At 42.8% G+C, this 25,666-nt stretch overlaps 1 protein-coding gene across 4 annotated transcripts in view; it reads right to left on the bottom strand.

Annotated features, from left to right (window-relative positions):
- Window positions 1–1,698: 1,698 nt before the first annotated feature.
- ZFP90 (ZFP90 zinc finger protein) overlaps window positions 1,699–25,666 on the bottom strand; it is a 99,008-nt gene continuing 75,040 nt past the window's right edge. For 3 of the 4 annotated variants that reach the window (XM_059383907.1, XM_059383904.1, XM_059383906.1), the window contains 3 exons: window positions 9,643–9,769; window positions 9,206–9,301; window positions 1,699–5,495 (listed from right to left, as the gene is read on the bottom strand). In XM_059383907.1, coding sequence (XP_059239890.1) covers window positions 3,847–5,495; window positions 9,206–9,301; window positions 9,643–9,676 — 1,779 coding nt within the window. In that variant the 5' untranslated portion in view covers window positions 9,677–9,769 and the 3' untranslated portion in view covers window positions 1,699–3,846. Of the gene's footprint in view, window positions 5,496–9,205; window positions 9,302–9,642; window positions 9,770–17,716; window positions 17,893–25,666 lie in introns of all 4 variants that reach the window. The other variant, XM_059383905.1, reaches the window with a different exon arrangement.

The raw sequence follows: 25,666 nt of genomic DNA, 5'->3' as shown, positions 1-25,666 counted from the left end.
CACCTACGAGACTGGGACAATGCACTAGGCAAACAGATGCTTGAGGTTAGCAGTCAGGAATTTAAAGTGGGGCTGCTCACTGCAGCTCTGTTTTTCTGCAGCCACAGCTAGCCACACGGGGACAGGAGTGGTATAGGCAGAACTAGAATGGTTTTTTTTTCTTCTTTTTTTGGTGAGATGCTCTGGTTCTTTCATTTCAATATGTATTGCATTAAATTATAAGAATATGCCACATTAGCCCTTTCACTTAACTGACAGACATCTATGCTGTGTCCATCTCGTTACTCCTTCAGACACTGCAGCAATAAGCATCCTTGCGTGTGTCTTTGTGCTCACACAGGAAAATTTCTAGTCCAGCGTATAGATCTAGAAGTGGAATTGCTGGACCATATGTGCTTAGACCATGATATGTGCTTAGCTTCACTCTAACTGCATATCGCCAAATTACTCCTCAAAATGATTATACCAATTTATCCTCTCACCAGCAGTGTACCCAAGTTCTCATTTCCCCCCTGCCAGACAGACTTCGAAATTTTTGCCACCCTAATGGGTATGAAATAGCATCTTATTGCCTTCATTGGCAAAATTCTGGTTTCAGGATCGAGCACCCTTTCATTTATAAGCCAGTCTGCTTTGTCTAACAGATCTCTACTCCATCACTCACTTAGCAAGATTACCTTAAGTACCTACCCTGTGACTGGCATTCTGATAAGCAGGGGAACAAAGAAATTATCAAGAGACAGAGACCCTGCTTTCCTGGAAATCACGATCTGGTTTCAGGTGAGAGTGGGGAGAAACCCAAATAATCACAAATACAAACCGTGGTAATGTAAAGCACATTAATGGTAAACTATGAGAAATTAAAAGAGGGTGATCAATTAGGTGAAGGTAGGGCAGCAGAACCTGACGTGACATTTTCATTTCAACAGCTGAGCAAGAAAAAACCAGGCCCACTGTCAGGCATACACTGTCCTGTCTTCCCAGGCCACAGAGAGGTAAAGTATTTCTTATTTCCCATTAGAAAATGAGGAGACATGTATTGCGTTTCTCTAATATAAACAACAGAAATCTGACAAATTAGCTTAATCAAAAAGGAGTAAACTGGACCACAGTGGAGAGTCCGCTGAACCCGAGGAAGAGTTTCAGAAATTGAGCCAGGTCCAAGGACCTCAGGATTAGCAATGAGAACACCAACGTGTTGGCTGCATCTCCTCCTCCAACAGACCTTTCCTTTCTGGTAAGGAACTGGACTCTAGGCAGTTTTAGGCCTTCACCTTTCCAGTCTAGCAACAGAAAATTAAAGTGTCCCTGCCAAATCTATTTAGAACATTTTCTGGCAAAGGACTCTGGCTCAATTAGGTCACATACTTGCCCCTAGAACTATCATTAAGTCCCAGGGATGTTGACTTAGTTCCTGGGGTCAGTACAGCAGAAATGTTACAAGAAAAAGAGGGAGAAAAAAGGTGGGCAGAGACAAGAGCCACCATAAGACCTAGAACAAGGAATTGTAAGGATTAAATGAAATGACGGCTACGAAATATTTCAGATGATTTCTTTCTAGTAGTAAGCATGAATAAATGGTAGCTATTATTAACTCACCTGACCGTGATGAGTTTAGCAGTTAATCCCTCCTCCTGGATGCACCATACTTTAATCTTAGCCAAGTTCTGAAAACTGAAACAGACAAACTGACATCCATTCAACTTAGAAGGCTATTTATTGAAATAATACAATGATGTTACAAGGATCCATTTCATGTTGCTTAGGAAGCTGGGTATTCCTAAGTGCATGTGCCTGATTGCTGGAACTAGAAAATCCTCTGTTCAATCAACCACACATACCACGGACACTCTGGGCTCCTTCTCTGTCAATGCTGATGTGCTGAGATTCAGAGACTGGTTGGATCTAGGCCAAGTTCCACACAAATGCCAGCGGTTTTCTTTGAGTCTTCTGGACCTAAGTCTTTACAAACTTCCAAAGAAGTAGGATAGCACTCAACTAGGTTACAATTTATGTCATTCTTGCAAATAGTCCACTAGGGGAATCCCCAAATACTCAGCAGCAAATTATTCTTGATAAGCATGATAGCCACAGGGTGGGGGCAGGAGTCTGTATAGAATTACCCATTGTCAAACAATGTATCAGACAACACAGGGTCTTGGCACTGTGTGTGTGTGTTAAGCATGGAACACCACAAACCAGGTATTTTTTGCATGGTTAAAGTCTTGGAAGGGCAGATTCCCATCTTGTTCCATTTGTGATGGACTACTGGGATAGACATCACACCTTTCAGCCCCCATGCACACTCTTCCTGCAAAGAATTATGAAGACTATTTGGGAGCTACCTCCTGTTGTCCAGGATGAGACAAGGATAATGGATCCTGCTACTTGGCATGCAAAGAAGGCAATAGGAAACGTTTACCATCAACATCACCCATATCATTCCTCTCCAGGATTCATCAGGGTGGGAAAATTTACTTGGGAAAGGCTGTTGTGTCAAAGGGGTCAAGGTCCACAGTTGCTTCCAAATTTATCTGGAGATAAATTTGGCACCTTTAGGATAATCCATGGGAGGCATGAGAGAACACTGGGATTGGGTTGGGATGCTGATCTCATGCCTTACTGATGGAAGAGCAGCATAGAACTAAAGAAGTTGAATTTTTCATAATGAACTATTTCCTTGGCACACAAAATGGGTCATCACATCGGTTCTCAAAACTGATTTAAAGACAAGATTTTATGACAATGGGTAATTATATTTATACTTCTCCACAGTAAAATTAACTTGAGGAAATTTTTTCCTCTTTAGTTTTGTGCTGTTTTCCCATTGGTTTAATAATAGGAAGCTTGGGGCAGCGTTTTCTCATGGGAGTGTGATTACAAAAACAAAACAAAACAAAACACAGTAAGAGGACTTAACTGGTCTATGAAACTGACATATGATAGTGTAAAGTATAAATATTACACTTGGGAAAAGGAAAAAAGTCACCAGCAGTTGAACTATTCACAGTTTTTGTTAACATTTTGGTATGTAAGCTTCCAACAAGCTGTTCTGAATATGTCTGTGACAAATCTGCCTCTGTATTTTGCTGCCTCTTATGCTTTTATGAATTCCTAGAGTATCCGAGTGCTCATTAGTTTGTGCATCTGATTTATTTTAAAATTTACATAAAGCCCTCTGAATTCCCAAATACCTTCTCAGTGGCTAGACTATAGGGCCAAAGATCCAGGAGACCTGCTTTCTCCACCCAGCTTTGCCATTATAAGCTGTATCACACTGTGCAAACCACTTCACATCTTTGGCTTTTGGTTTCTTCATCTGTACAATGAAGTGGTTGGACCAGCTGATCTCATTCTTCGAATGTTGGATTCCAGGAGGTGGAATTGGTTTCCATGGCGAATTTAATGTAAGAGCTGCAGTTGAATGCAGTTGTCAAGCAATTTTAAAAGTAAGTTTTGGTCATTACTGCAGGAGCTTTATTAAAAAAGGTTGTAAACACAGAGTTACAAGTCAAACTGTTCAAAGTTGATGATCTCCTGCATACATATATTCAAAAGCTTTATAAAGTCCAATACATAGGCATATCCTTTCCAATTGGTTATACATGATGTTTGTAGTTGTTTTTACAAAAGTCTATAATCAGATTTGAGAATGTAGTTTCTATTTATTAAAAAAAAATTTTTTTTTTCACTAGCACAGAGCTCTCTTCTCTCTCTCTCTGACACACACACACACACACAGAGCCCTCACATTCTCAAGCTTCCTCTCCAGTAAGAATTCTCAGATACTAAATAAGAACAATATTTTAGCTAAAATTTTCTGCACATTCCTTAATATCAGGGCTTCTACAGTTTATTTCGTGCATGGATTCTCTGGTGTTTAGTTAGTGCCGAACTCCTACTGAAGTTTTTCCCACATTCCTTACACGCATAGGGTTTTTCTCCGGTATGAATTCTCTGATGATCGTGAAGATTGGTTTTCTTCCGAAAGGCTCGCCCACATTCATGACACTCGTAGGGTTTTTCTCCAGTATGCGTTCTCTCGTGCTGAATGAGGGATGAACTCTGACTGAAGGCTTTCCCACAGTCAATACATTCATAGGGTTTCTCTCCAGTGTGGGTTCTCTCGTGCTGAGTAAGTGACGAGCGCCGACTGAAGGCTTCTCCACATTCGTTACATTCATAGGGTTTTTCTCCAGTGTGAATTCTGTGATGCTCTATGAAGCTTGTACTCCTTTTGAAAGCTTTTCCACATACATTACACTGATAGGGTTTCTCTCCAGGATGAGAAACAGGTTGTTGACTAAAGTTCTGCTCACATTCATAGGGGTTCTGTCCGGAATGGATCCTCTGATGATCAGTAAAGTCAGTAATGAGGCTGAAGTCTTCCCCACAGTCATTACAATGATAGGATTTCACTTCAGCGACGGTGCTTTCATCTTGAGTAAGAGATGAGCTGTGCTTGAAATCTATGCTATAATTATTGCTTTGGTAAGGTTTGCCTCTCTTATGAATCCTCATATGTTTATAAAGGGATGGACTCTGACCGAAAGCCCTCCCACATATGCTACATTCAAAAGGTTTCTCTCCCGTATGAGTCCTTTCATGCTGGACGAGGGAAGAACATCGACTAAAGGCTTTCCCACATTCCTTACACTGGAAGGGTTTCTCTCCACTATGTGTGACCTCATGCTGAGTGAGGGACGTGCCATGCCTAAAAGATCTCCCACATAAATTGCATCGATAGGGTTTCTCTCCAGTGTGAATTCTCTGGTGTTGAACAAGGGAAGAGCTGCGCTGGAAGGCTTTCCCACAGAGACTGCACTGGTAAGGCTTCTCTCCCGTGTGAGCATTCTCATGCTGACCAAGGGATGAGCTATGCCTGAAGGCCTTCCCACACACATTACATTCAAAGGGCTTCTCCCCAGTGTGAATTCTCTGATGCTCAGTAAGTTGTGTCTTCCAGAGGAAGGTTTTCCCACAGTCAGTACATTCATGGTGTTTCTTTCCAGGATAAATACCCTGATCTGTACCATTGGGGAAAGCTCCCTCTCCTTTATGAGTTTTCTCATGTTTAGTAAGCGATGATCTATGAATAAAGGCTTTTCTACATTTGTCACATTTATAAGGTTTCTTTTTCGCAAGGATGTTATTCTGATTAATTATATCTGAAGTATGTCCCAAATTGCTTCCAAGTGTACCACATTCATTAGGCCTTGAAGGAATGTTCAGTTGTGTAACTAGGACTGTGTTCAATCTAGAGTTTTCACCAAATTTATTTTGCTGGAAGTTTTCTTCTGGCGTGATTATTTTCTTCTGGTTGGATGCATCTGGCCCCAAGTACCTTTTCCAGTTTTCCTGGTGCCTCTCAAACTGGCTACCAACATCCCAAGTGCTTTGGAAAGTGGCATGTGAAAGGCCATCTGTGCTACGGGATCCTGTAGAGATGCTCTCTTGCAGATGTGATGATTTGGCTTCAGGCCTCGTCTTCCAGTCTGAAAAAAAATCCAAAGTACAAAAGTCCCCTATTCCCTCCTGCTGAAACAGACTACTACAGCAGGAATGGGGAAATGAAAGAAATATAAACTATACATGATTCTGTTTTGCAATTAGTCCTATAGTTTGGAGAGAAGACCCACAATGAAGGAAAGGAAGAGAATGGAGAAGTGACAGCGCAGACCACCGAGCCAGAGGGTATGGTAAGTCTAGAATGAGGAAGCCCCTCTAGGAGGACTGGTTAGGAAGTAAGGGAATAAGTGAGCATGAGAATGTTTAGCACAGACACAAATGGAATAAAACCATGGTCTGTCTTGCAAGATCCTGTATGTTCTTCATGCTTCCTGCCCATTTTACAAATCATCCCCAAATCTGTCTTCCTAATACAGCCAATTCACAATTTCTTTAAAGTCTCCTCTGAGGCTCCAAATCTTCAAATCCTAGAGAGAAAATCCACAGCAATTGATGTAATGGAAATCATCCTTTGACATACTTGGAGACCAACTGCTATACTTTAAAAGCTGAGATAAAGTCCTATTTTAGGAGGCAAATCATCATTGCCTTTATAATTAGGGCTAAGGTTTTAGCCTATTGGAGTTCTGGTTCTACACTATTCACCTCTCCTGAGCAAAAAGGATTTTACTTAGTCTAATAAATTGATCTCTAAACCGCTGTTTCAGGGTGCCCGGTGGCTCAGTTATTAAGTATCTGCCTTTGGCTCAGGTCATGATCCTAGGGTCCTGGGATCAAGTCCCACATCGGGCTCCTTGCTCAGTGGGGAGTCTGCTTTTTCCTCTACCTCTGCCCCTTCCCCTGCTTATGCTCGCTGGTGCTGTCAAATAAATAAATAAAATCTCAAAAAAAACCAAAACCAAACCCCTATTTAACCTCAAAATACTAATACCAGGCAATTAGTTTCTAGGTTTCTTTTCTTTTCTTTTCTTTTTTTTTAAGATTTTATTTATTTATTTGACAGAGAGAGACACATCAAGAGAGGGAACTACAATTAGAGGGACTGGGAGAGGGAGAAGCCGACTTCCTATCGATCAGGGAGCCTGATGTGGGGCTCGATCCCAGGACCCTGGGATCATGATCTGAGCCGAGGGAGCTGCCTAATGACTGAGACACCCAGGAGCCTCTAAAAACGGTAACTTTTAAAAACTAAGGAGAAGGAGGGCTCTGAGGTGATGGACATGTTCTATGTTGAAATGAATTTGGGTTAGATGGGTGAGTGCATTTGTCAAAATCAACTGGCTGGTCCTTAGAAGAGCTGCATATCTTACTGTATGCATGTCTTTCTTGGAAAAAGCCCCATAAATATTGAACTCTGGTTAATGATACACAGGAATATAGGAGTGAAATGTACTTGTGTTGGCAACTTAGTTGGAAATGCATCAAAAAGTATGACAGATTTCAAAAAAAGATTGATAGAAGGGATAGATGAATATGTGATAAAGCAAACGTAATAATATTTTAACAACTGTAACATCTTGGTGGTAGGTATATGGTGTTCACTGTATAGTTTTTTCAACTTCCTATACATTTGAAAATATTCATAAAGTGTCAGGAGAAAAAAAGCAACAATCAAGGGGCCCTAAGCCTCAAAATTCCTTATCCTGGAACAAGACTCAATTCTAATTTTCTAAATGACAGAAAATGCTTTGTATTTCTTCTAGAATACTTCTCAGAGGGATATTCAAGAAATGCTGACATGAATGAATGAGAAAGTTCTCTCCCCAATCACATGAAAAAACAATCAAGTAATTCCTGACTGCTTTTTATGTGCTCTGTAATACCGAATACATAGATAATACAATAGACTCTTTCTCCAAGAGCCTGAAGTCTTAGAAATAAGAATCAATTTTTTGATAAAAAAGGAAAACCATCAGATGGTATATTTTTAAAATCTGAGCTTGGGCAGTAAAGATGATATAAATGGTATTTGTGCTCAGGGAAGGAAGAAATAAATACATAAATACATAGTAAGTTCATGGATCGAACAGACACCTTGAACTTAAGGAATAGAAAGCTCTGGATAGGTAGAGAGTATCACCTGACTAGGGAAACTGTACATTACTTACAGAAAACATTAAAAAGTTCAACCCAAGTGGAACTTGTTTTAGTGGGAACAGAAAGAGAATCCTGGAAGATATGATAGGGGCCCTGTAAGTCGAGGGGGAGTTTTATTTCCTATAACGGGGTATAGGGAGTAACAGCAAGGTTTTGTCAGAGGTAAGTGGTTTATGAAGATAGAGCATTAAAATCCAATATGGTCCACCAAGTGATGAGTAGATAAAGAAAAGGTGGTTTGTCCATACAATGGAGTATTACTCAGCAATACAAAGTATGAAGGTACTAATACATGCTACAACATGAATGAACCCTGAAAATATTATGCTAAGTGAAAGAAGCCAGTCACAAAAGGCTACATATTATATTACTCCATTTACATAAAATATCCAGAAATGGTAATCCATTGATAAAGATTAATGGGTGCAGGAGTTGAGGGGAATGGAGAGTGGCTGCTAATGGGTATGGGGCTTCTTTTGGGGTGTTGAAATTTTCTGTAGTTAGATAATGGTGATGGTTGCACAACTCAGTAAATATCTTAAGCACCACGAAACTGTACACTTTAAAAAGGTGAATTTTATGGCATTTAAATTATATCTCAAAAAAGCTATGATTTTAAAAATCCAATATTGCTTATTAAAGAAAAGACTGATCAATTTCAACTGGGAATTGTAGAATCTCCAAGTGGGGCCTAGTTTGAGAGGAAGCTAACCTGAACTGCAAGAAGTCTAAACTGACTGGGCTGTTTGTACTGAGGGATTAGAGATTCAGTGGTTTCTAATGGGCAAAGGGAGAAACGAGTAATGTAGCAAAATATGCTGGCTGGCGATGAAAGATGATTAATTTAGATTTTAGGTATTTAATTGCATGGGACTTCCACAAGGATGGGTCCTACGAGAAGGGAAAAAAATGACCAGGGTACAAGTAAGGATTATTTCTAGGTCCAAAGTATAGAATAAAGCTCTGTAACTACCACCCTTGTTTGGGGGTAATACAGAAAGAAAAGGGGAGGAAGAGCATCTCCCTCTCGCTTAGGGAGAAAACCAAGCAAAGTCAAAGACCTAAAGCTACAAAGTACTTAGTAAGCCCGGAGATCAGGAAAGGATGATACTCCAGGAACCGTGGAGAGGCAATGAAGCACACTGGCATGAGAACAGGATGGAAGGAAGGTGGTACTCTTCTCCAGAGAGGTGGTACAGGAGTGTGCTGAGGAAAAGAAGTCTGAAGGCAAGTTATGAAAAGATGGGAGAATCAAAGCCATGGGTACTGCCTACAAGTCTGGGGCCACCGACTGTAAAAGCAGAAAGACAAAACAAGAGGACATGAGAGTTCAATTAATGTCTCAATGAATAAGAAAATGGATTGCTAATCATGATGGGAGACGGAAGACACCAGAGGAGAAAATCCAGCAATCGGGTCACAGTATATGAATGGTATTCTGTGTAGGACAAAGGGGTACATTTTCCTCTGAGACCTGCCAGCAGCAGGAACACCCTACTGGAGAAGGGAGATGGCTCCGTCTCCTCTGCAGGTCTAGGAGTTCCCAAGGCGCCAATATGAAGGTGCTCTGCACTCTGCCCTGCCCCAGCTGTGCCACTGTGCGCCCGGATTCCTGCATGCCTCATTCCCCCTCATTTACCTGGACAGAAAGGTCTCTGGATTTCTCCCTCTGATATCCACGGCTCTTCTCCTTGTTCCAATTTGAAGATCACCTCTGGCTTGGAAACTTGATACCCTGCTCATGGGTAAATACACAAGATTTGGTTGTTTGTGCAAGTGGACAAAGACCCCTCCTACAAGTCAGTACTAGTCCTTGATCTTCAGGAACTCTGAAGGGAAAAAAAAGGTGCAACTTGAGGAGTCATGCAACCAAATGACCTACTTCCGGTTCTGCAAAAGAAAGAACTTTACCTAAAGAGCAGGCTCAGGGAACTATAAAGCTGAGTCCGAAAGAGAAGAAGAAGCTCTAATTGTGAGGCAACCCTGCTCATGGCCACCTGATCTACGAGCCCCACAATCTTAGCACCTCAGAAAGAAAAAACCTGCCAGTAGGCAAGATACTGACTCAGTCCTTACCAAGAGAAACCAGGTGGCTATAGTTCTCCAGCATCACATCCCTGTACAAGCGTCTCTGAGCAGGGTCCACGTGGTGCCATTCTTCCTGGGTGAAGTCCACAGCCACATCTTTGAATGTCACTGATTCCTGTAGGATCACATTCCTGTTCAACTAGGGATCCACACTACAGATGTTCCCATGGCAACACTGGGAACATACTTCAGGGCTATCAGAAACAGTGATCACACATTTGACATCCTGAGGGGGCAATGTTGGGTTAAATACACTAGCTGCTCACATAATTTTGTAAAGAATCCAGTACGGCAGGCAGGAATGTCATGAGGGGCAACATGTTCTGCAAGCCCATACCCCTTCTTAGCTATTATGTTTTCTTGGAAAGCCAAGCCTTGTCACACAATCATCAATTCCTCACTGCCCACGCACTTTTGTTACCAAATCCAGATATAAGGGGGGGGGGGGTAAAAATTATGGCCCTCCTTCACCCCTTTCACCGTGCTCCCTAGAAATCAGCACTGTGAACAGTTCGGTACATACATGCAAGAGTCCCTACTCCATGTTTCATTCACACATACAGAGAGTCTTGTTTTGTGAAATACCTTACATATGGCTCTACAACTTGCTTTTTGCATTTAACTATGTATCTTGGAGATCCTCCCATAGGAGTACAAATAATTCCACCATATCCCTTTGAATTGTCTCATAGTACTCCACAGACAACAGTACCATAACATATTCATCGCCTAAAACCAAGAGCACCCCACTGTCCTACGGAGGAGATCCAGACATGCCCACCACTTACTGGACTCCGGCCAGGCTGCCCTTGCTGATCCCTGAATACATCCAGCTTGTTCCTACCCTGGGGCTTTTATACTTGTCACCCTCTTCCCTAGGATCTCTACATGGTGGAAAACTAGTTTCTAACTAGAAACTCAGTTCTCATCTTGAGCACACCCCTCAGGAAAGTTGCCCTAGCACCTCCCTCCAATTTACTCCCCATCGCACTATACCATGTTAATATTCCTCCAAACACAGGCACTTCTCACTGCCCGAATCCCTGCCACTTGAACTGAGGAACCAAACACATGCAGGTAAAAAGGACACCTGTACTTTCAACAATAATCTGAGATTAACTTGTTAACCTGTCTGCCCCCCATCCCAGCCACCATGGGCTCCACAAGAAGAGGGACTTTATCTATCTTAATCATTTATATGCCCAGCACAGAGTGGATGTTTAAGAAATGCTTGGTGAGGGGGCTGCGCTGAGCCTAACTGGTTCAGTCGGTTTAGTGTCTGACTTCAGCTCATGTCATGATCCTGGGGTCCTGGTATCCAGCTTGATGTCAGGCTCCCTGATCAGCGGGGAGTCTGCTTCTCCCTCTCTAACCCACTCATGCTCTATCACTCTCTCTCTCTCTCTTAAATAATAAAATCCTTAAAAAAAAAAAAATGGTTGGTGAGTGAATAAACCAGTTCCTGTTAGTGGACAATTAGTCAGTATTTTGCTCCTACAAACATTACCACAGTAAATCCTTTTTGTAGATATAGCTAGTTAGAATTGGAATTGCTAGGTCAAGGTCTTTTCCCAATTCTTACCCCCTGCAATCACTTCTTCCTTACTACTCAATGAACCTAGGCTGGCTAAGAACCCCATGCCTCTCCATCAGTTCCAGTACTTAAGGACTGAGTTTTGTCTTGTCTTACCAGGCCTTGTTAAGGCTATGAGATACCTGTCAACATGCCCTACCTGAAATATTTCCTTTGGTCCTGGTTGGATTTCGATCTCAAAATGTATACAGTAAAATATGGTAAAGATAATTAGTGTGAAAAGGCACTGAGAGCAGAGCTGGGTTAACTGGAGCAGTAAGGGAAGGTTACATGGAAGTTTCCGCCTTATTTTGTGTCCCTCTCTCTCTGTGGGCCCCGCTATAGCTCCTCTGGAGCTACTTCAGTTTCCTGCGGGGTATCATTCTCTCCCCACCTTCCCACTTGTCTTTCCTGTGCTAATTCCATTTCATACTTCAGGTTTTGGTTAACAGATCCTCAATGAAGTCTTCGGATCCCCCACTGGAGGGTCAATCCCTGTATTATGTGTTTTGGGTTTGTTTTTTTTGTTTGTTTTTTGTTTTTTGTTTTGGTATTATGTGTTTTAAGCCATTTTGTACACCTATGACTATTTGAATAAACCTAATAATCTATTTAATACTTGTTTTCCTAGTTAGATGTTGAGCATTTTATGAGGGCAGAGACTGTACCTTTTTTTCTTTAACTTGAAAACACAGTGTCCAGCAAGTATCTGATTCACACTGAACTTTGGTTTCCTGACAGAGATGTGAATTCTAGAGAAGACAGGAGAGAGCCCTCCTCCTGTTGAGAGAGGATCATGACCACATCCACACCCAACACTGGCTCCTCCATACCGTATTCTTGCTCAACACTGTGGCTGTTTTCCTGCAGGAACAAGGAAGTGCTGGAATGTGAGAGATTTTTCCGACAGAAATCAGGGATCTGGACTGTGCCAGGGAAGATGGCAGGAGACATTCACTAGGTGCCTGGCTTTACCAGATCCACTGTGGCAGAAGGAAATATGCAACTGAAAAACACTGCAGTCCTTGAGTAGGTTCCAGTCTATTTTAAGATGCTTTATTCATTACAGCACAGTATGAGACAACTCGTAGTAAAGCGAGGTGCCACAGGCCTGCAGAGGACAGAAAATAAGGCTGGCTATGCGCTAGGCCTGAAGAAGTAAGTACCATTTGAATCGGAGAAGAAAGTGGGAATCCAATCTGGGGACTACCAAGCTTGAAAAGAGAGGCTGGGCTTGGGATGGGCATGGCCAGCAGGGTAAAAGGGGTTGGATCGAGGCAGGCATTTTAAGTCAGGTTGTAAGAAATAACACTTTCTCCTCATTGCCTACTCTGTCTTGTAAACATACAGCCCCTTTGGTTGTCAGCCAACCTGGATTCCTTTGCCTAACTGGTCCCTCCAATCAACTTATTATTTTTAAATGTTTATTTATTTAAATAATCTCTATACCCAACGTAGGGCTTGAACTCACAACTCAGAGATCAAGAGTCACATGTTCCTCCAACAGAGCCAGCCAGGCATCTCTATTATTTTTAATTAATTATCTCTGCACCTATGTGGGGCTCGAACTCATAACTCTGAGATCGAGTCCTATTCTCTTCTCAGTGAGCCAGCAGAGGTGCCCCCAGTTTCCCTGTATTTAATACATGGGCTCCTGATTTTCTTCTGCTTCCCCAAACAGACTGCACTCATGGCAACATTTGTTGTAAACAAATGTCTAGTTCAACAAATGTCATTTCTTGCCTCAACAGGGCAACTACTGGCTTCTGTTCTACTCTTGGTCCCACAACTCTCTTTCCTACCCGCTCTGGGAGTCAGTCTTCTAAAATGCAAACCTTTGATCATGTTACAAACCAGGCCACCATCACCTCTGACCTGGACTACTGCTACAACCTCCTAACTTCTCTCCTTCTCCACTTATGCCCTGCTCCGAGGTCTGTCTTCCATATATCAAACAGAGTGATCGTGTTAAAATCTGTCAGATCAATTCACTCCTTTGCTTAAAAACTGCCAACAGGATCTCAGTTCACTCCAAGTAAAAGCCAAAGTCCTCACAGTGGCCTACACATCCCCCTGCCACTCTGTCCCCTACTACGTTTCTGACTTCATCTTGAACCTCATCCCTGACCCACTGCTCTTCCTCCTTCAGATTCCTGGAACACACCAAGCATGTTTCTGCTCTGGAGCCTTTGTTTTGACCATTCCCTTGACTTGGAAGCTTCTTCCTGCAGATTTGCATGTGGCTCCCTATTCATTTGCTCCAGCTCTTTGTTCCAATGTCACCTCATCACAGCAAACGTCCCTGACCACCCTGCATAAAACAGCATCCCACCCTGCATTGTCGCTCTGGTTTCCTTTCCTTTTCATAGTCCTTCCCACCTAACATATATTTTCATTTGCTTATAGTATGCATTGCAGAGCACAATGTAAACTCTGGGAGAGCCTGACTATCACCTATTTTCTTCATGTCTGACTCTTCAGTGCCTAGAACAGACCTGGTGCATAGTAGGTGTTCCAGAAATATTTAATAAATGCTTTTCTTTTTTTTTTTTTAAAGATTTTCTATTTATTTATTTTTGCATGTATGCACGACAGAGAGAGCGTGTGTGCGAAAGCAAGCACGAGAAGGGGCAAGCACGAGGGGCAGAGGGAGATGCAAACCTTACTCTAAGCAGGGAGCCCAATACAGGACTCAACCCCAGGACCCTGGGATCATGACCTGATCTGAATACAGATGCTTAACCGACTAAACCACCCAAGCACCCAAAAAATGTTTCTCTTTGATTAAAAATTAGATTCCTTCATGTGACCTTCAGAGTCCTTCATAACCTGGTCCACATCTTACTTCCACAGCCTTACCTCTGGCTTTTCCTAACTGTGGACACCATAATTCAGCCTGCAGAAGAGTTACAACTTGAAACTAAACACTCTCTTTTGCCTCTGTAAAAATGCTTGGCCTACCCTCTTCTGCCTAGGTAACATTAATTCTCTCAGCAAGACTCTGTAAAGTTTTCTCTTCTGGGGTTCCTCTCCTACCCCCATGTCTGGGCCAAGTGCCTCACACCTTCCATAACCCTCCTCCCTGGGCCCCCTTTAGCACGCTCATAAGACATTACGTTATATTGTCTGTTACCTATTATTCATTGCGCTTCCAAAGGGTCAAGACCTTGTCTTAGGCACCTTTGAATCCCCAGAGGTCAGAATCAGTTTGGTACATAAAAGACAATCAAGAGCTTGTAATATTAAACAGGTAAAATGTACTGAGACCTCTGGTGTGAACGAGCCACTCCGAGAGCTCAACTCGACAGCATTCACCCTCCTTCCAGATATGAATGGACCTCATTATCAACCCCTCTAAAAATTAAGAAGGTTATCACGAAGTATCAAGTATTTTGCCTTTGTCATGTTAACATAAAAGGTCCAAAGAACTAGAAACAGCATATACAACATTGAGAAGACTCGATTTCCTGGGCCCATAAAAAGTGGCCCACTGATAACGTGCAATCCCTTGGGTGAATCACGGACCTCCTGGTCCAATCTTCTCATCTATAACATCTCTCGCTGGGTTCCCAGAGCTGAAAACCCAAGAGTTAAGAGCAGAAGGGTGAAAGGACACTTGGAGCTCTGCAGAACAACACTTGCAGATATAGAGATACCACCTCCCACTCCAACATGTGCCAACTGCAGAGCAGAAATCTGCTCAGATTCTAACTCGGGAAACTTTGTAACTTAGAAACTTCCCAAAGCTGAAAACCAGAGAATGGTAGCTAGTAAGTAAAAACAATCACATTTATACAAACTACTCTAAGACCAAAGTTAGTTTCCCCAATTAGAACGCATTGCATTTGCTAAGACACAGTGTAGGGTTTTCACTCAAGTACTCTGTGCTTTCTGATACCAGACCAGTAACAGCCTTGCAAACTGGGCTAAGGGCATATCTAACCATTGAGCATGGACAGAAACCACTATTACTCCTTTACGCACGCGCGCGCGCGCACACACGCACACACACACACACACACGCCACACTTAGGCTAAGGGCATGATCATCCAGAGCATCTCACCTGGAAACCTGGACCTTATCCTTGTCTCATTTTTCCTTTATGCCCTGGAATCACCAAGAGCCTCAAAAAACATCTCCTACATATAGACCCTCCCTTTCATTCTCAAATTCTGCTCAAAAACCTCCCCTGCCAATGATACCATTAAGCCAGGCAGTAACCTTCTAGATGCATGCTGATGTGGTAGTCACCAGAAACATGTCACAACTGAGCACCTGTAATGTGGCTAATTCAAACTCGGCTGTGTGGCAAGTATAAGTTACACACTGGGTTTCAAAGCAGCACCAAAGTAAAGAAATAAATAAACTATCTCGTTAGTAACTTTAAAATACTGATTCATTTAGAAATATTTCAGATACATTGGGTTAAATAATATGTATTACCAAAATTAATTTCACCCATCTCTTTCTACATTGTACCACTAGAAAATTTAAAATTATGTAGGTAGTTTCCGTTGTTTTGGACCGTCCTAGATCTCCACCTCACCCTGTGGATATACTTAGCACCCGCCTCAGTGCAAGGAGCCCAGGAAATGACTTAAAGGCTGGCAGAACAGACTCTCCACAGAGAAATGTAGAGAAGAGGTCACAACGAAGAGAGTAGGAAGGGTGAAGCCTGGTGAGGAGCCAAACTGATCTGTGGGACTGTTTGCAGGAGGGCGGAACAACGTGGGCACAGAGAAAGAAAAGAAGCAGATCCCCACCCCGGGCACCCCAGGCACCCCAGGCACATGGGACTGCACTGGCAAGATGAATCCCTGTAACATTCAGCTTTCAAAATCAGAGGGGCCTAACTTTGAACGTTCTTATAATAAGTGGGGCTTAACACATGGGAATTTAATAAAGGTTTTTTTTTTTTATGATTTTATTTATTTCAGAGAAAGAGCAGGGAGTAGAGCAAAAGACAGCATGAGCTGGGGGAGGGGTGGAGGAGATGGAGAAATGGACTCCCTGCTGATCAGGGAGCCAGCTGCTCAGCTCAATCTCGGGACCCTGAGACCATCACCTGAGCAGGAGGCAGACACCCAACTGACTGAGCTACCTGGTACCCCATGCAACTTAAAAAAAAAAAAATCACTGGGTTCAGCTCTCAAAGAGCCAGACAGGGTGATAAGAAATTGAGTCCCGGCCTTTATAGAGACAGCCCAAGGTGCCTGGGTGGTTCAGTGGGTTAAGCCTCTGCCTTCAACTCAGGTCATGATTTCAGGGTCCTGGGATCAAGTCCCGCATCGGGCTCTCTGCTTGGCAGGGAGCCTGCTTCCTCCTCTCTCCCTGCCTGCCTCTCTGCTTACTTGTGATCTCTGTCAAATAAATAGATAAAAATCTAAAAAAAAAAAAAAAAAAAAAAAAGGCACAACAAACAGCCCCAGAAAAATAATACCACGGAAGGTGCAATTTGAAAAAGACCTGGGGTACAGGATAAGAGATTTATTTCCTAATCTCAGACCACCTGCTGGAGGGGCAGGAATCTCTGGGAGACTTCTCTAAGAACAAAAGAGCTGGCAGGTGCCATTTCCCTCCCCCACGCCCCACCCTGAATACATGGGCACCTTTGGGAACCCCTGCAGTGTGAGCACTCTCCACCCAGCTTGCTCACAGGACACCCAGCCCCAGTGCTCTTCTGTGGACTCACCCTACATCCCATCCTAAGCAGGAGCTTTCCCAGGAGGCTGCAGGTCCTGCCCCACACCAGACAATTAAGGGCCTTACAGGCACCGTGTGCCCCAACCTTCGCGTTCTCTTGCAGACCTGCTCCCTCCAATATACCCTTAGCCAGAGTTCGTCCAAAGCAGTGCCACAAGCCTGGCAGTAAGCCAAAAAAAAAAAAAAAAAATTGGTATATGTACAAAAAAAAAAAACAGTCAAGGGAGTCACAAAATGAAAGGCTATAAACTGTGACACCATATACCTAAAATGTTGGCGGGGAGAAGAGTAAAGAATGGGTTCAAACTCTGAAGACCATCAACTTAATACGGACTGCTATATGCGCAAGATTCTATATACAAACCTAACGGTAACCACAAACCAAAAACCAGTAACAGACATGCCAAAAAAAAAAAAAGAAGAAGAAGAAAAGAGAGAGAGAGAGTGGAATCCAAGTATATCACTAAGGAAAGCCAGGAGAGAGAGAAAAGAGCAAAAGAAGGCAAAGAACTACAAAAGCACCCATAAAACAAGTAACAAAAAGGCAGTAAGTACACACCTACCAATAATTACTCTGAACACAAATGGACAAAACACTCCAGTCAAAAGACACAGGGTGACAGAATGGAGAAAAAAATAAGACCCATCTATATCTTGCCTAAGAGAGACTCACGCCAGACCTAAAGACATGCAGGTTTAAAGTGGAAAGATAGGCAAGCATTTATTATGCAAATGGAAGTGAAAAGAAATCTGGAGTAGCATTACTTATATTGAACAAAACAGACTTTAAAACAAAGACTTTAGGGATGCTTGGGTGGCTCAGTCGGTTGAGAGTCTGACTTTGGCTCAAGTCTTGATCCTGGGCTCTTGGAATGGAGTCTGGCATCTGGTTCCCTGCTCAGCCGGGAGTCTGCTTTTCCCTCTCCCTCTGTCATTCCCCTTGCTTGCGCTCACTTTCTCTCTGTCAAATAAGTAAATAAAAATCTTTTAAAAACATGAAAAACAGGAGCGCCTGGGTGGCTCAGTGGGTTAAAGCCTCTGCCTTCGGCTCAGTTCATGTTCCCAAGGTCCTGGGATCAAGCCCCGCATCAGGCTCTCTGCTCAGCAGGGAACCTGCTTCCCCCTTTCTCTCTGCCTGCCACTCCGCCTACTTGTGATCTCTCTCTCTGTGTCAAATAAATAAAATCTGAAAAAAAGAACATGAAAAACAAAACAAAACAAAAACTGTAACAAGAGACAAAGAAGGGCACTATATAATCATAAAGGAGATAATGCAACAAGATATAACAATCGTAAATATTCATGCACCCAACATGGGAGCCACCAAAATACAAAAAGCAGCTCATAAAAAACATAAAGAAAGTCTTCAAGAGTAATACAATAATAGCAGAGGACTTTAACACTCCACTTAAATCAATGGATAGATCATCCAAACAGAAAATCAAGTAGGAAACAATGGCTTCAAATGACACATTGGACCAGATGGAGCCAACAGATACATTCAGAACATTCCATCCTAAAACAGCAGAATACACTTTCTTTTCAAGTGCACATGGAACATTCTCCAGAACAGTTCATATGACAGGCCACAAAGCAAGTCTGAAGAAATTCAAAAAGAATGAAGGCATACCATGCATCTTTTTCAACCACAATGCTATGAAACCACAAGAAAAAAATCTGGAAGAAACACAAACATGTGGAGGTTAAATAACATGCTACTAAACGGTGAATGGGTCAACCAAGAAATCAAAGAGGAAATAAAAAAATAGATGGAGACAAATGAAAACACAGCAGTCCAAAATCTTTGGGATACAGCAAAAGTGGTTCTAAAGGGACTTTATAGGGATGCAGCCTTACAGCTTTCTCTCCAAATCTGTCCCCTTTGCTCACCAATTTTGGACTCCTTGCCCTTACTACAGCATTCTCTTTTGTACATCTTATCTGACCACCATGTACTTTCTTCCCTCAGCATTATAGGAAAAATTCCTACTCCCCTTTCTAGAACCAGTCCAATGGTCTCTTCCCTTCTGAAGCTTTTCCAGATCCCTCATCTCCCTGCCTCCCCGTTCATCATTTGGTCCATATCTCCATTTCAGAATAGTAGCTGTTTGGTGTTTTGATTGTTTTTTAAGTATATATGCTTTTTTTTTTTTTAAAGATTTTATTTATTTATTTTTTTAAAGTAATCTTTCTCTCTAACTTGGGCTTGAACTCATAACCCTAAAATCAAGACATGAATGTTCTACCGACTGAACCAGCCAGGCGTCCCTAGAACTGTAGCTTTTTGGTCATGTTTGACTCCTTCAACATCTTCTCAAACTCTTTTTTCAAAAATTAAGCACAGTGGAATTGTCCAGAATCAGCAGAGCAACTTAGAAAACTTGCCATGCATGGAGGGCCTTGACAAACAACTTTTAAAAACTCCTCAGGTAATTCATTATAAAAGAGCAACAGGTAACATTCAGTGAACACTCACCACAGGCCAGGCACTGAGCTCAGTCATTTATGTACACCCTCTCACTAAATTTCCTCAATGAAGCCCTACTGACGTCACAAAGGAAGCACGCATCTTCGCCCGACTACTTATGAAATGTGACCCTAGTTAAGAACCACTGCCTGGCATAGAGAAGGTATTCCAAAAATGTCTGCTGAATGAATGAATATAGAGTCTGGATCACTCTTTTTGTTTTTTTAAGATTTTATTTGACAGAGGCAAAGAGCATAAGCAGGGAGAGCGGCAGGCAGAGGGAGAGGGAGAATCAGGCTCCCCAAAGAGAGGGGAGCCCAATGAGGGCTCCATCCCAGGACTCTAGGATCCTGTCCTGGGCCAAAGGCAGATGCCCAACTGACTAAGCCACCTAGGCACCCATTCTGGGTCATTCCTACTGAAGGAAAATGAGGAATCATTTTCAGAATCATAAATAACAAACAAACAAACAAATAAATAAATAATATTTTTGTTAAATAAAAAGCAGGGGCAAACACAAAAATGATGATGTTGAGAGCCAAATTCAAAAGCTGGTTCCTCTTAAGTACCAGATAAACAGAAAAACCTCTGGCCTATCTTGTATATAAAAGAAACAACTGGGGGCTCCTGGGTGGCTCAGTGGATTAAGCCTCTGCCTTCCACTCCGGTCATGATCTTGGGGTCCTGGGATCAAGACCTGCATCGGGATCAAGACCTGCATCGAGCCTGCTTCCCCCACCCGCCCCCGCCTCCCTCTCTGCCTAGTTGTGGTCTTTGTCAAATAAATAAACAAAATCTTTAAAAAAAAAGAAAAGAAAAGAAAAAGAAAAACAACTTGGGTCCCTGGCTGGCCTAGTCAGTGTAGTGTGTGGCTCTTGATCTCGGGGTTCTGAGATGGAGCCCCACAATGGGTGTAGAGATTACTTAAAAATAAAAATCTTAAAAAAAAAAAAGAAACAACAAAACAAATGACTTTAAAGGGAATAAACAAACCAGTAAAATACACATCAGGTGTTAAGAAATGTGAAAAATCTTAATGAAATGGGTAATTTTAAAATCTTAAATCACTAATGTTGATGCAAAAAAGTAAAAACCTTAATAATTGAGGATGAAATCAACTGTTCCCAAATCATCCCAAGCAGAGCAGGGACTCTGCTTCTCCTTCTCCCTCTGCTACACAACCCCCCTTCATGCTCTGTCTCAAACGAATGAATAAAATCTGAAAAACAAAAGTGTTTAAAAAAAACCCCAGAAGTTGGGGCTCAGTCAGTTAAGTGTCTGCCTTCAGCTCAGGTCATGATCCCAGGGTCTTGGGATAGAGCCCCACACTGGGCTCTCTGCTCAGCAGGAAGCCTGCTTCTCCCTCTTCCTCTCCCCCTGCTTGTGTTTCCTCTCTTGCTGTCTCTCTCTCTCTGTGTGCCAAATAAATAAATAAATAATCCTAAAAAAAAAAAAAAGAAGAAAACTCATCACAACAAAGAGGTACTAAACAAAGATCACAAATGACTTTTTTGAACTAAAAAAATCTGTATTATATATATGCTCACATGCTTTGATTAGATAGATAGATAAATATTTAAAGATTGTATTCATTTGTTTGAGAGAGAGCAGAGGGAGGGGTAGCGGGGAGAGAGAGAGAGAGAGAATCTTGACCAGACTCTGAGCTCCGTGGAGCCCAACACATGAGGCTCGATCTCATGACCCTGAGATCGTGACCTGAGTCAAAATCAAGAGTCAGATGCTTAAACAACTGAGCCACCCAGGTACCCCTGATAAGATATACAAGACATAGAAAAGAGAGGGAAAAAATAAAATATTTTTTTTTTTAGTAAAAAGTTATCTTCTCTATCTTAATTTTTAAATTAAAACAATTTTTAAAAATCTTCTCTATTTTTTTTTCAGCACTTAAAAAAATTGTTTTAGCATAACAGTATTCATTATTTAAAATATTTTTTGAAATAGGTCTTAGAAGAACAGGTTTTGACATCCCAACATTGTCTTAAAGACAAAATTTCTTGGGGAGCCTTGGTGGCTCAACTGGTTAAGTGTCTGACTGTTGATTTCAGCTCAGGCCCCAATCTCAGGGTTATGAGAGGCAGCCCTACATCAGGCTCTATGCTCAGCATGGAGTCTGCTTGAGATTCTCTCTCTCCCTCTGCCCCTCTCCTGCTCACAATCTTTCTCTAAATAAATAAAATCTTAAAAAAAAAAATTTAAAAAAAGGACAAAGAGTGGCTGCATGGCTCCGTTGGTTAAGCATCTGTCTTCGGCTCAGGTCATGATCTCAGGGTCCTGGTATCAAGCCCCCACGTGGGGCTTCCTGCTCAGCAATAGGCCTCTTTCTCCCACTACCTCAGCTGTCCCCTTTGCTTGTGCTCTCTCACTCTCTCTCTTGTTCTCTCAAAAAAATCTTTAAAAAAACTAAAAATAAAAATTTTAAAAAGGACGAAATTCCTTAAAAGAGTTCAGTGAAAGTTATACTGTTTCGCACAATTATTTTATCAGAAAATTAGGGTCACTGTTACCAGAAAAACATAGTTTTTGCTAGTTTAGTAGAAAATACACAAAGTACAGAATTACTGCTGGGGTTAAGTGGTTAGGAATGCTTGCTACTTTGACACCCGCTTACAGAGCGTGTACTTTGGAGAAAGATGAAAGCAGACAAACGGCCCTGCCCTAAAGGAGCTAGCTGAAAGCTTAGTACAGACACGGATGGGTAAACACACAACTCCTTAGGACATAAAAACAGCACTAGGACTGCTTTGCACAGGTGCTGTGCGAACTCACAAAAGGGGAAAGTGTGTCTGGGCTGAGGCCTGAAGCCCGGCTCCAGGCAGCTCAGGAGGAGGCTAAGAAAGGGGACCTCTGGACATAGGGAGCTTGAACATTCCCTGACCTCGTTCAGCAAGTGGCTTGGCGGCCCCTGGAGGTCCAGGAGCATCCTGTCTGAGTCCGCGTGACCCGAGACAGCTTTGGCTGAGCCTGTGCATCCCGATGAGCCTAACCACGGAGCTCTTGGGATCTGGAGTCCATGGAGACCAGGTCCTGGTCCCTTTCTACTTCCTCCCCTTCAAGGTAAACCTGAAATCCATATGCAACTTTTTTCTTCTAAAACTTTCCCCATTTCTTACTGTTCTGGTGGTTTCACCTTTTTTTATTCCTAACTAAAAACATAGTGCATATAATGAAGAGAAAGATACCTAATGTTTACACACAGCTACTAAGGATCCTATAGATCCTAAGGATTTTCAGTGAAAATCCATTTTGCTGTTCCCGCTGCTGTTCCCCTCCATTTTGGAGTCCCTTCAGATGTTTGCTCGCCAAATGCCGGAGGAAGGTCCCACCCCTCAAACACCTCTTCAGGAGAGCTCTGACTTTGAAACTCTTGCTCCAAATTTCGTCATTCACGGCAATATTTAAAACGAAGAAAAAGTCATCTTAGTTTCCTGCTCAACAACAGTGACTCAAGCTACACCAACCACCCGCAGCTCCCTGAACACATGACGCACACATCCTGCTGTTTGGGGCACTCTTTGCCAGCCCTGTGCCCCACGGACTCCCTTGCCTCCTGCCAGTCCACCCAGAGGCCCCCATCTCAGTAAGCATAAGGCTTACCTTTACCTCGTTATTTAAGCTGCACCCTGATCACAATCTACCCCCACCATCTCCCTTACTTTTCTCTACCTTCTTCTCCCCTCTGGTACAGTCAGCTTCTAGGATATTATAAAAGTTACTTACTGCAGTTTTCTGTCTCCTCCTTCTAGGACGTAAGCCCCCCAAAATCAGAGATTACAAACGTTGTTCACTAATATATCCCAACCACTTAGAAAAGTGTCTTAGCACATCACAGGGGTTCAACGGCTATCAGCCGAATGAATAGATAAATGAATGAATGAATGGGTTACCCCAGCAGCAAAGAAAAACGTCCGAACTCCCTTCTATTCTCGTTTCCCCACTGCCGGTGGCCCATACCCACTGTCACACGCGACAACAGTTTCACGATCACGCCCTTCATCTTCTTGCCTCCCAACGTCCCTGACGCACCAAGTCCATCAGCTCTATCTCCACCCCCTTCATTTTCACTTGCTGGACTCTGCTCCTATGCAGAAGTGGCATCTCTGCTGACTGTTTCCCACAGGCAGAATTTCCACTCTCCTCTCTGTATGCATAGCAGCCTCTGGACCTCAGAAATATCACTGTCCTGTGCTATATACTTCTGCAGGAGAAGGAGAAGTACCTCCAGGAGAAGCAGTCACATGACTCGATTACTCATCTCTTGCATTCCCTGGAGGGCCAAGCTCAGAGAAAAGGAACCTCGACAAAGGGAAATTTCTGACCAACAAACCCCCTTTGTGGATTCAGATGTTGTCTTTCCACCAGGGTCATTACCTGCAGCCTGGATTAGGTAATCCAAGGGGACTGTCAGGCCATCCCAAGAGAATATAACTGAACTAGAGTACTTGGGCAACAAAGTTTTGAAAGTGTAGTTTAAAGCAGTCCCTAACAGTCACTGCTCAGAACACAAATCCACTTTCACCATTAAAAAGGCAACCCCTGGGGCGCCTGGGTGGCTCAGTCATTAAGCGCCTGCCCTCAACACAGGTCATGATGCCAGGGTCCTGGGATGGAGACCTGCATCTGGCTCCCTGCTCAGCGGGAAGCCTGCTTCTCCCTCTCCCACTGCCCCTGCTTGTGTTCCCTCGCTGTATCTGTCAAATAAATAAATGAAATCTTAAAAAAAAAAAAAAAAAAAAAGGCAACCCCTGGGGCACCAGAGTGGCTCAGTCAGTTAAGCATCTGCCTGCAGCTCACAGCTTGATACCAGGGTCCTCAGATGGAGCCCCGCCCCAAATCAGGCTCCCTGCTCAGCCACTCCCCCTACTTGTATGCATTCTATCAAATAAATAAAATCTTAAAAAATAAATAAAGAAAAGAAGAAGAAAAAAAGGCAACCCCTAATGAAAGGATCATCACGCCCATGAGATGTTAAGTGTGTTAAGCAGTCCTAATTCCCACAGCCTGCTGAGGAAGCACTTTATATGGAACTGCACTGGTTCATGTCAAACCAAACAACTCTCTTGTTCTAGAATTGTTACTTGTTTTACTCCTTAAGGCTCACCTTTATAAAACAAAAACACACAACAAGAAGTAAAATATATAAAGGCATTATATGTTTAATTTACTATAAACTGTTTTATTTATTTTTTTAAAGATTTATTTATTTTAGAGAAAGAGCGCACATGCACGCGAACGGGAAGGGGGCAGAGGGAAAGGAAGAGACAGAATCTCAGTCTTTCTGCTGAGCATAGAGTCTGACCTCATGGCCCTGATTGAGATCATAACCTGAGCTGAAATCAAAAGTCCCATGCTTAAACACCTAAGCCACACAGGTGCCGCTAATTTACCATAAACTTTTTATATGATATTACTAATCAGTATTTTTATCTGGATTAAGTAATCTCTATACCCAACGTGGGGCTCAGACTCACATTCCGGAGTTCAAGAGTCACATTCTCAATCAACTGTGCCAGGCAGGCGCCCCTGGATTGATTCTGATGGTCTCACACACTTAGCAACTGGAGTTTGTGATTTTTCCTTAATTCTAAAGAGTGTGTGGATTAAAATACCATCTGAACCTTGTTATATTTTCACACATACTCTAGGTAAATCAGTGAATAACCTCAGAGTTGTGATGCTTCTAGAAAATGCCTCCTCTCTCACAAGAATACATGAGTTAAAACAGCTTCATATTAACGAAGCTGCAGGCTGGACATGCGGGGGTATACACTATTATATCTTTGTTAAGGTAAAAAACAAGAAAAGTTATGGGACAGGTCCTTCCTGTTCCGTGTGTTTTCTTTTTCCCTCCTGGCCCACCTCCAGCCTCTTTCAAGGCAAATCCTGGCCAAGCTTCTTCGGCTCCTACCGTCTTTTTATGGCCCCTGGGTCAGAGGCTGGGGCTGCTCTCTCCTTCCCTAACAGTTAACTTCCTCCTCTATAGCTTTCTCTACTGTCACCCTACCCTCTCCATTCCCTGACATAGTTCAAGGAACTGGACTGGCACTCAGGACCCTCAACAGTGACACATTCACTCTTAACTCTTCCCGCAGAACCGCACCGCCCGGGTTGCCCCTCCCCACAGTGCGGCCCCCGTTTGGGGACGCCCACTCTCCTCAGCTCTGGATATCCTGGGTTTCGCAGGGCTGGGAGGCTCTGAGGGAATGACCAAGCTAGGAAAGGCTGTCTCCCAGGCGCAAAACAATGACTG

Source organism: Mustela nigripes, chromosome 17 (assembly GCF_022355385.1).
Source record: "Mustela nigripes isolate SB6536 chromosome 17, MUSNIG.SB6536, whole genome shotgun sequence".
Taxonomy (NCBI): Eukaryota; Metazoa; Chordata; class Mammalia; order Carnivora; family Mustelidae; genus Mustela; species Mustela nigripes.
The sequence above is the reverse complement of the archived record's forward strand: the minus strand, read 5'-3'. Positions and strand labels throughout refer to the sequence as shown.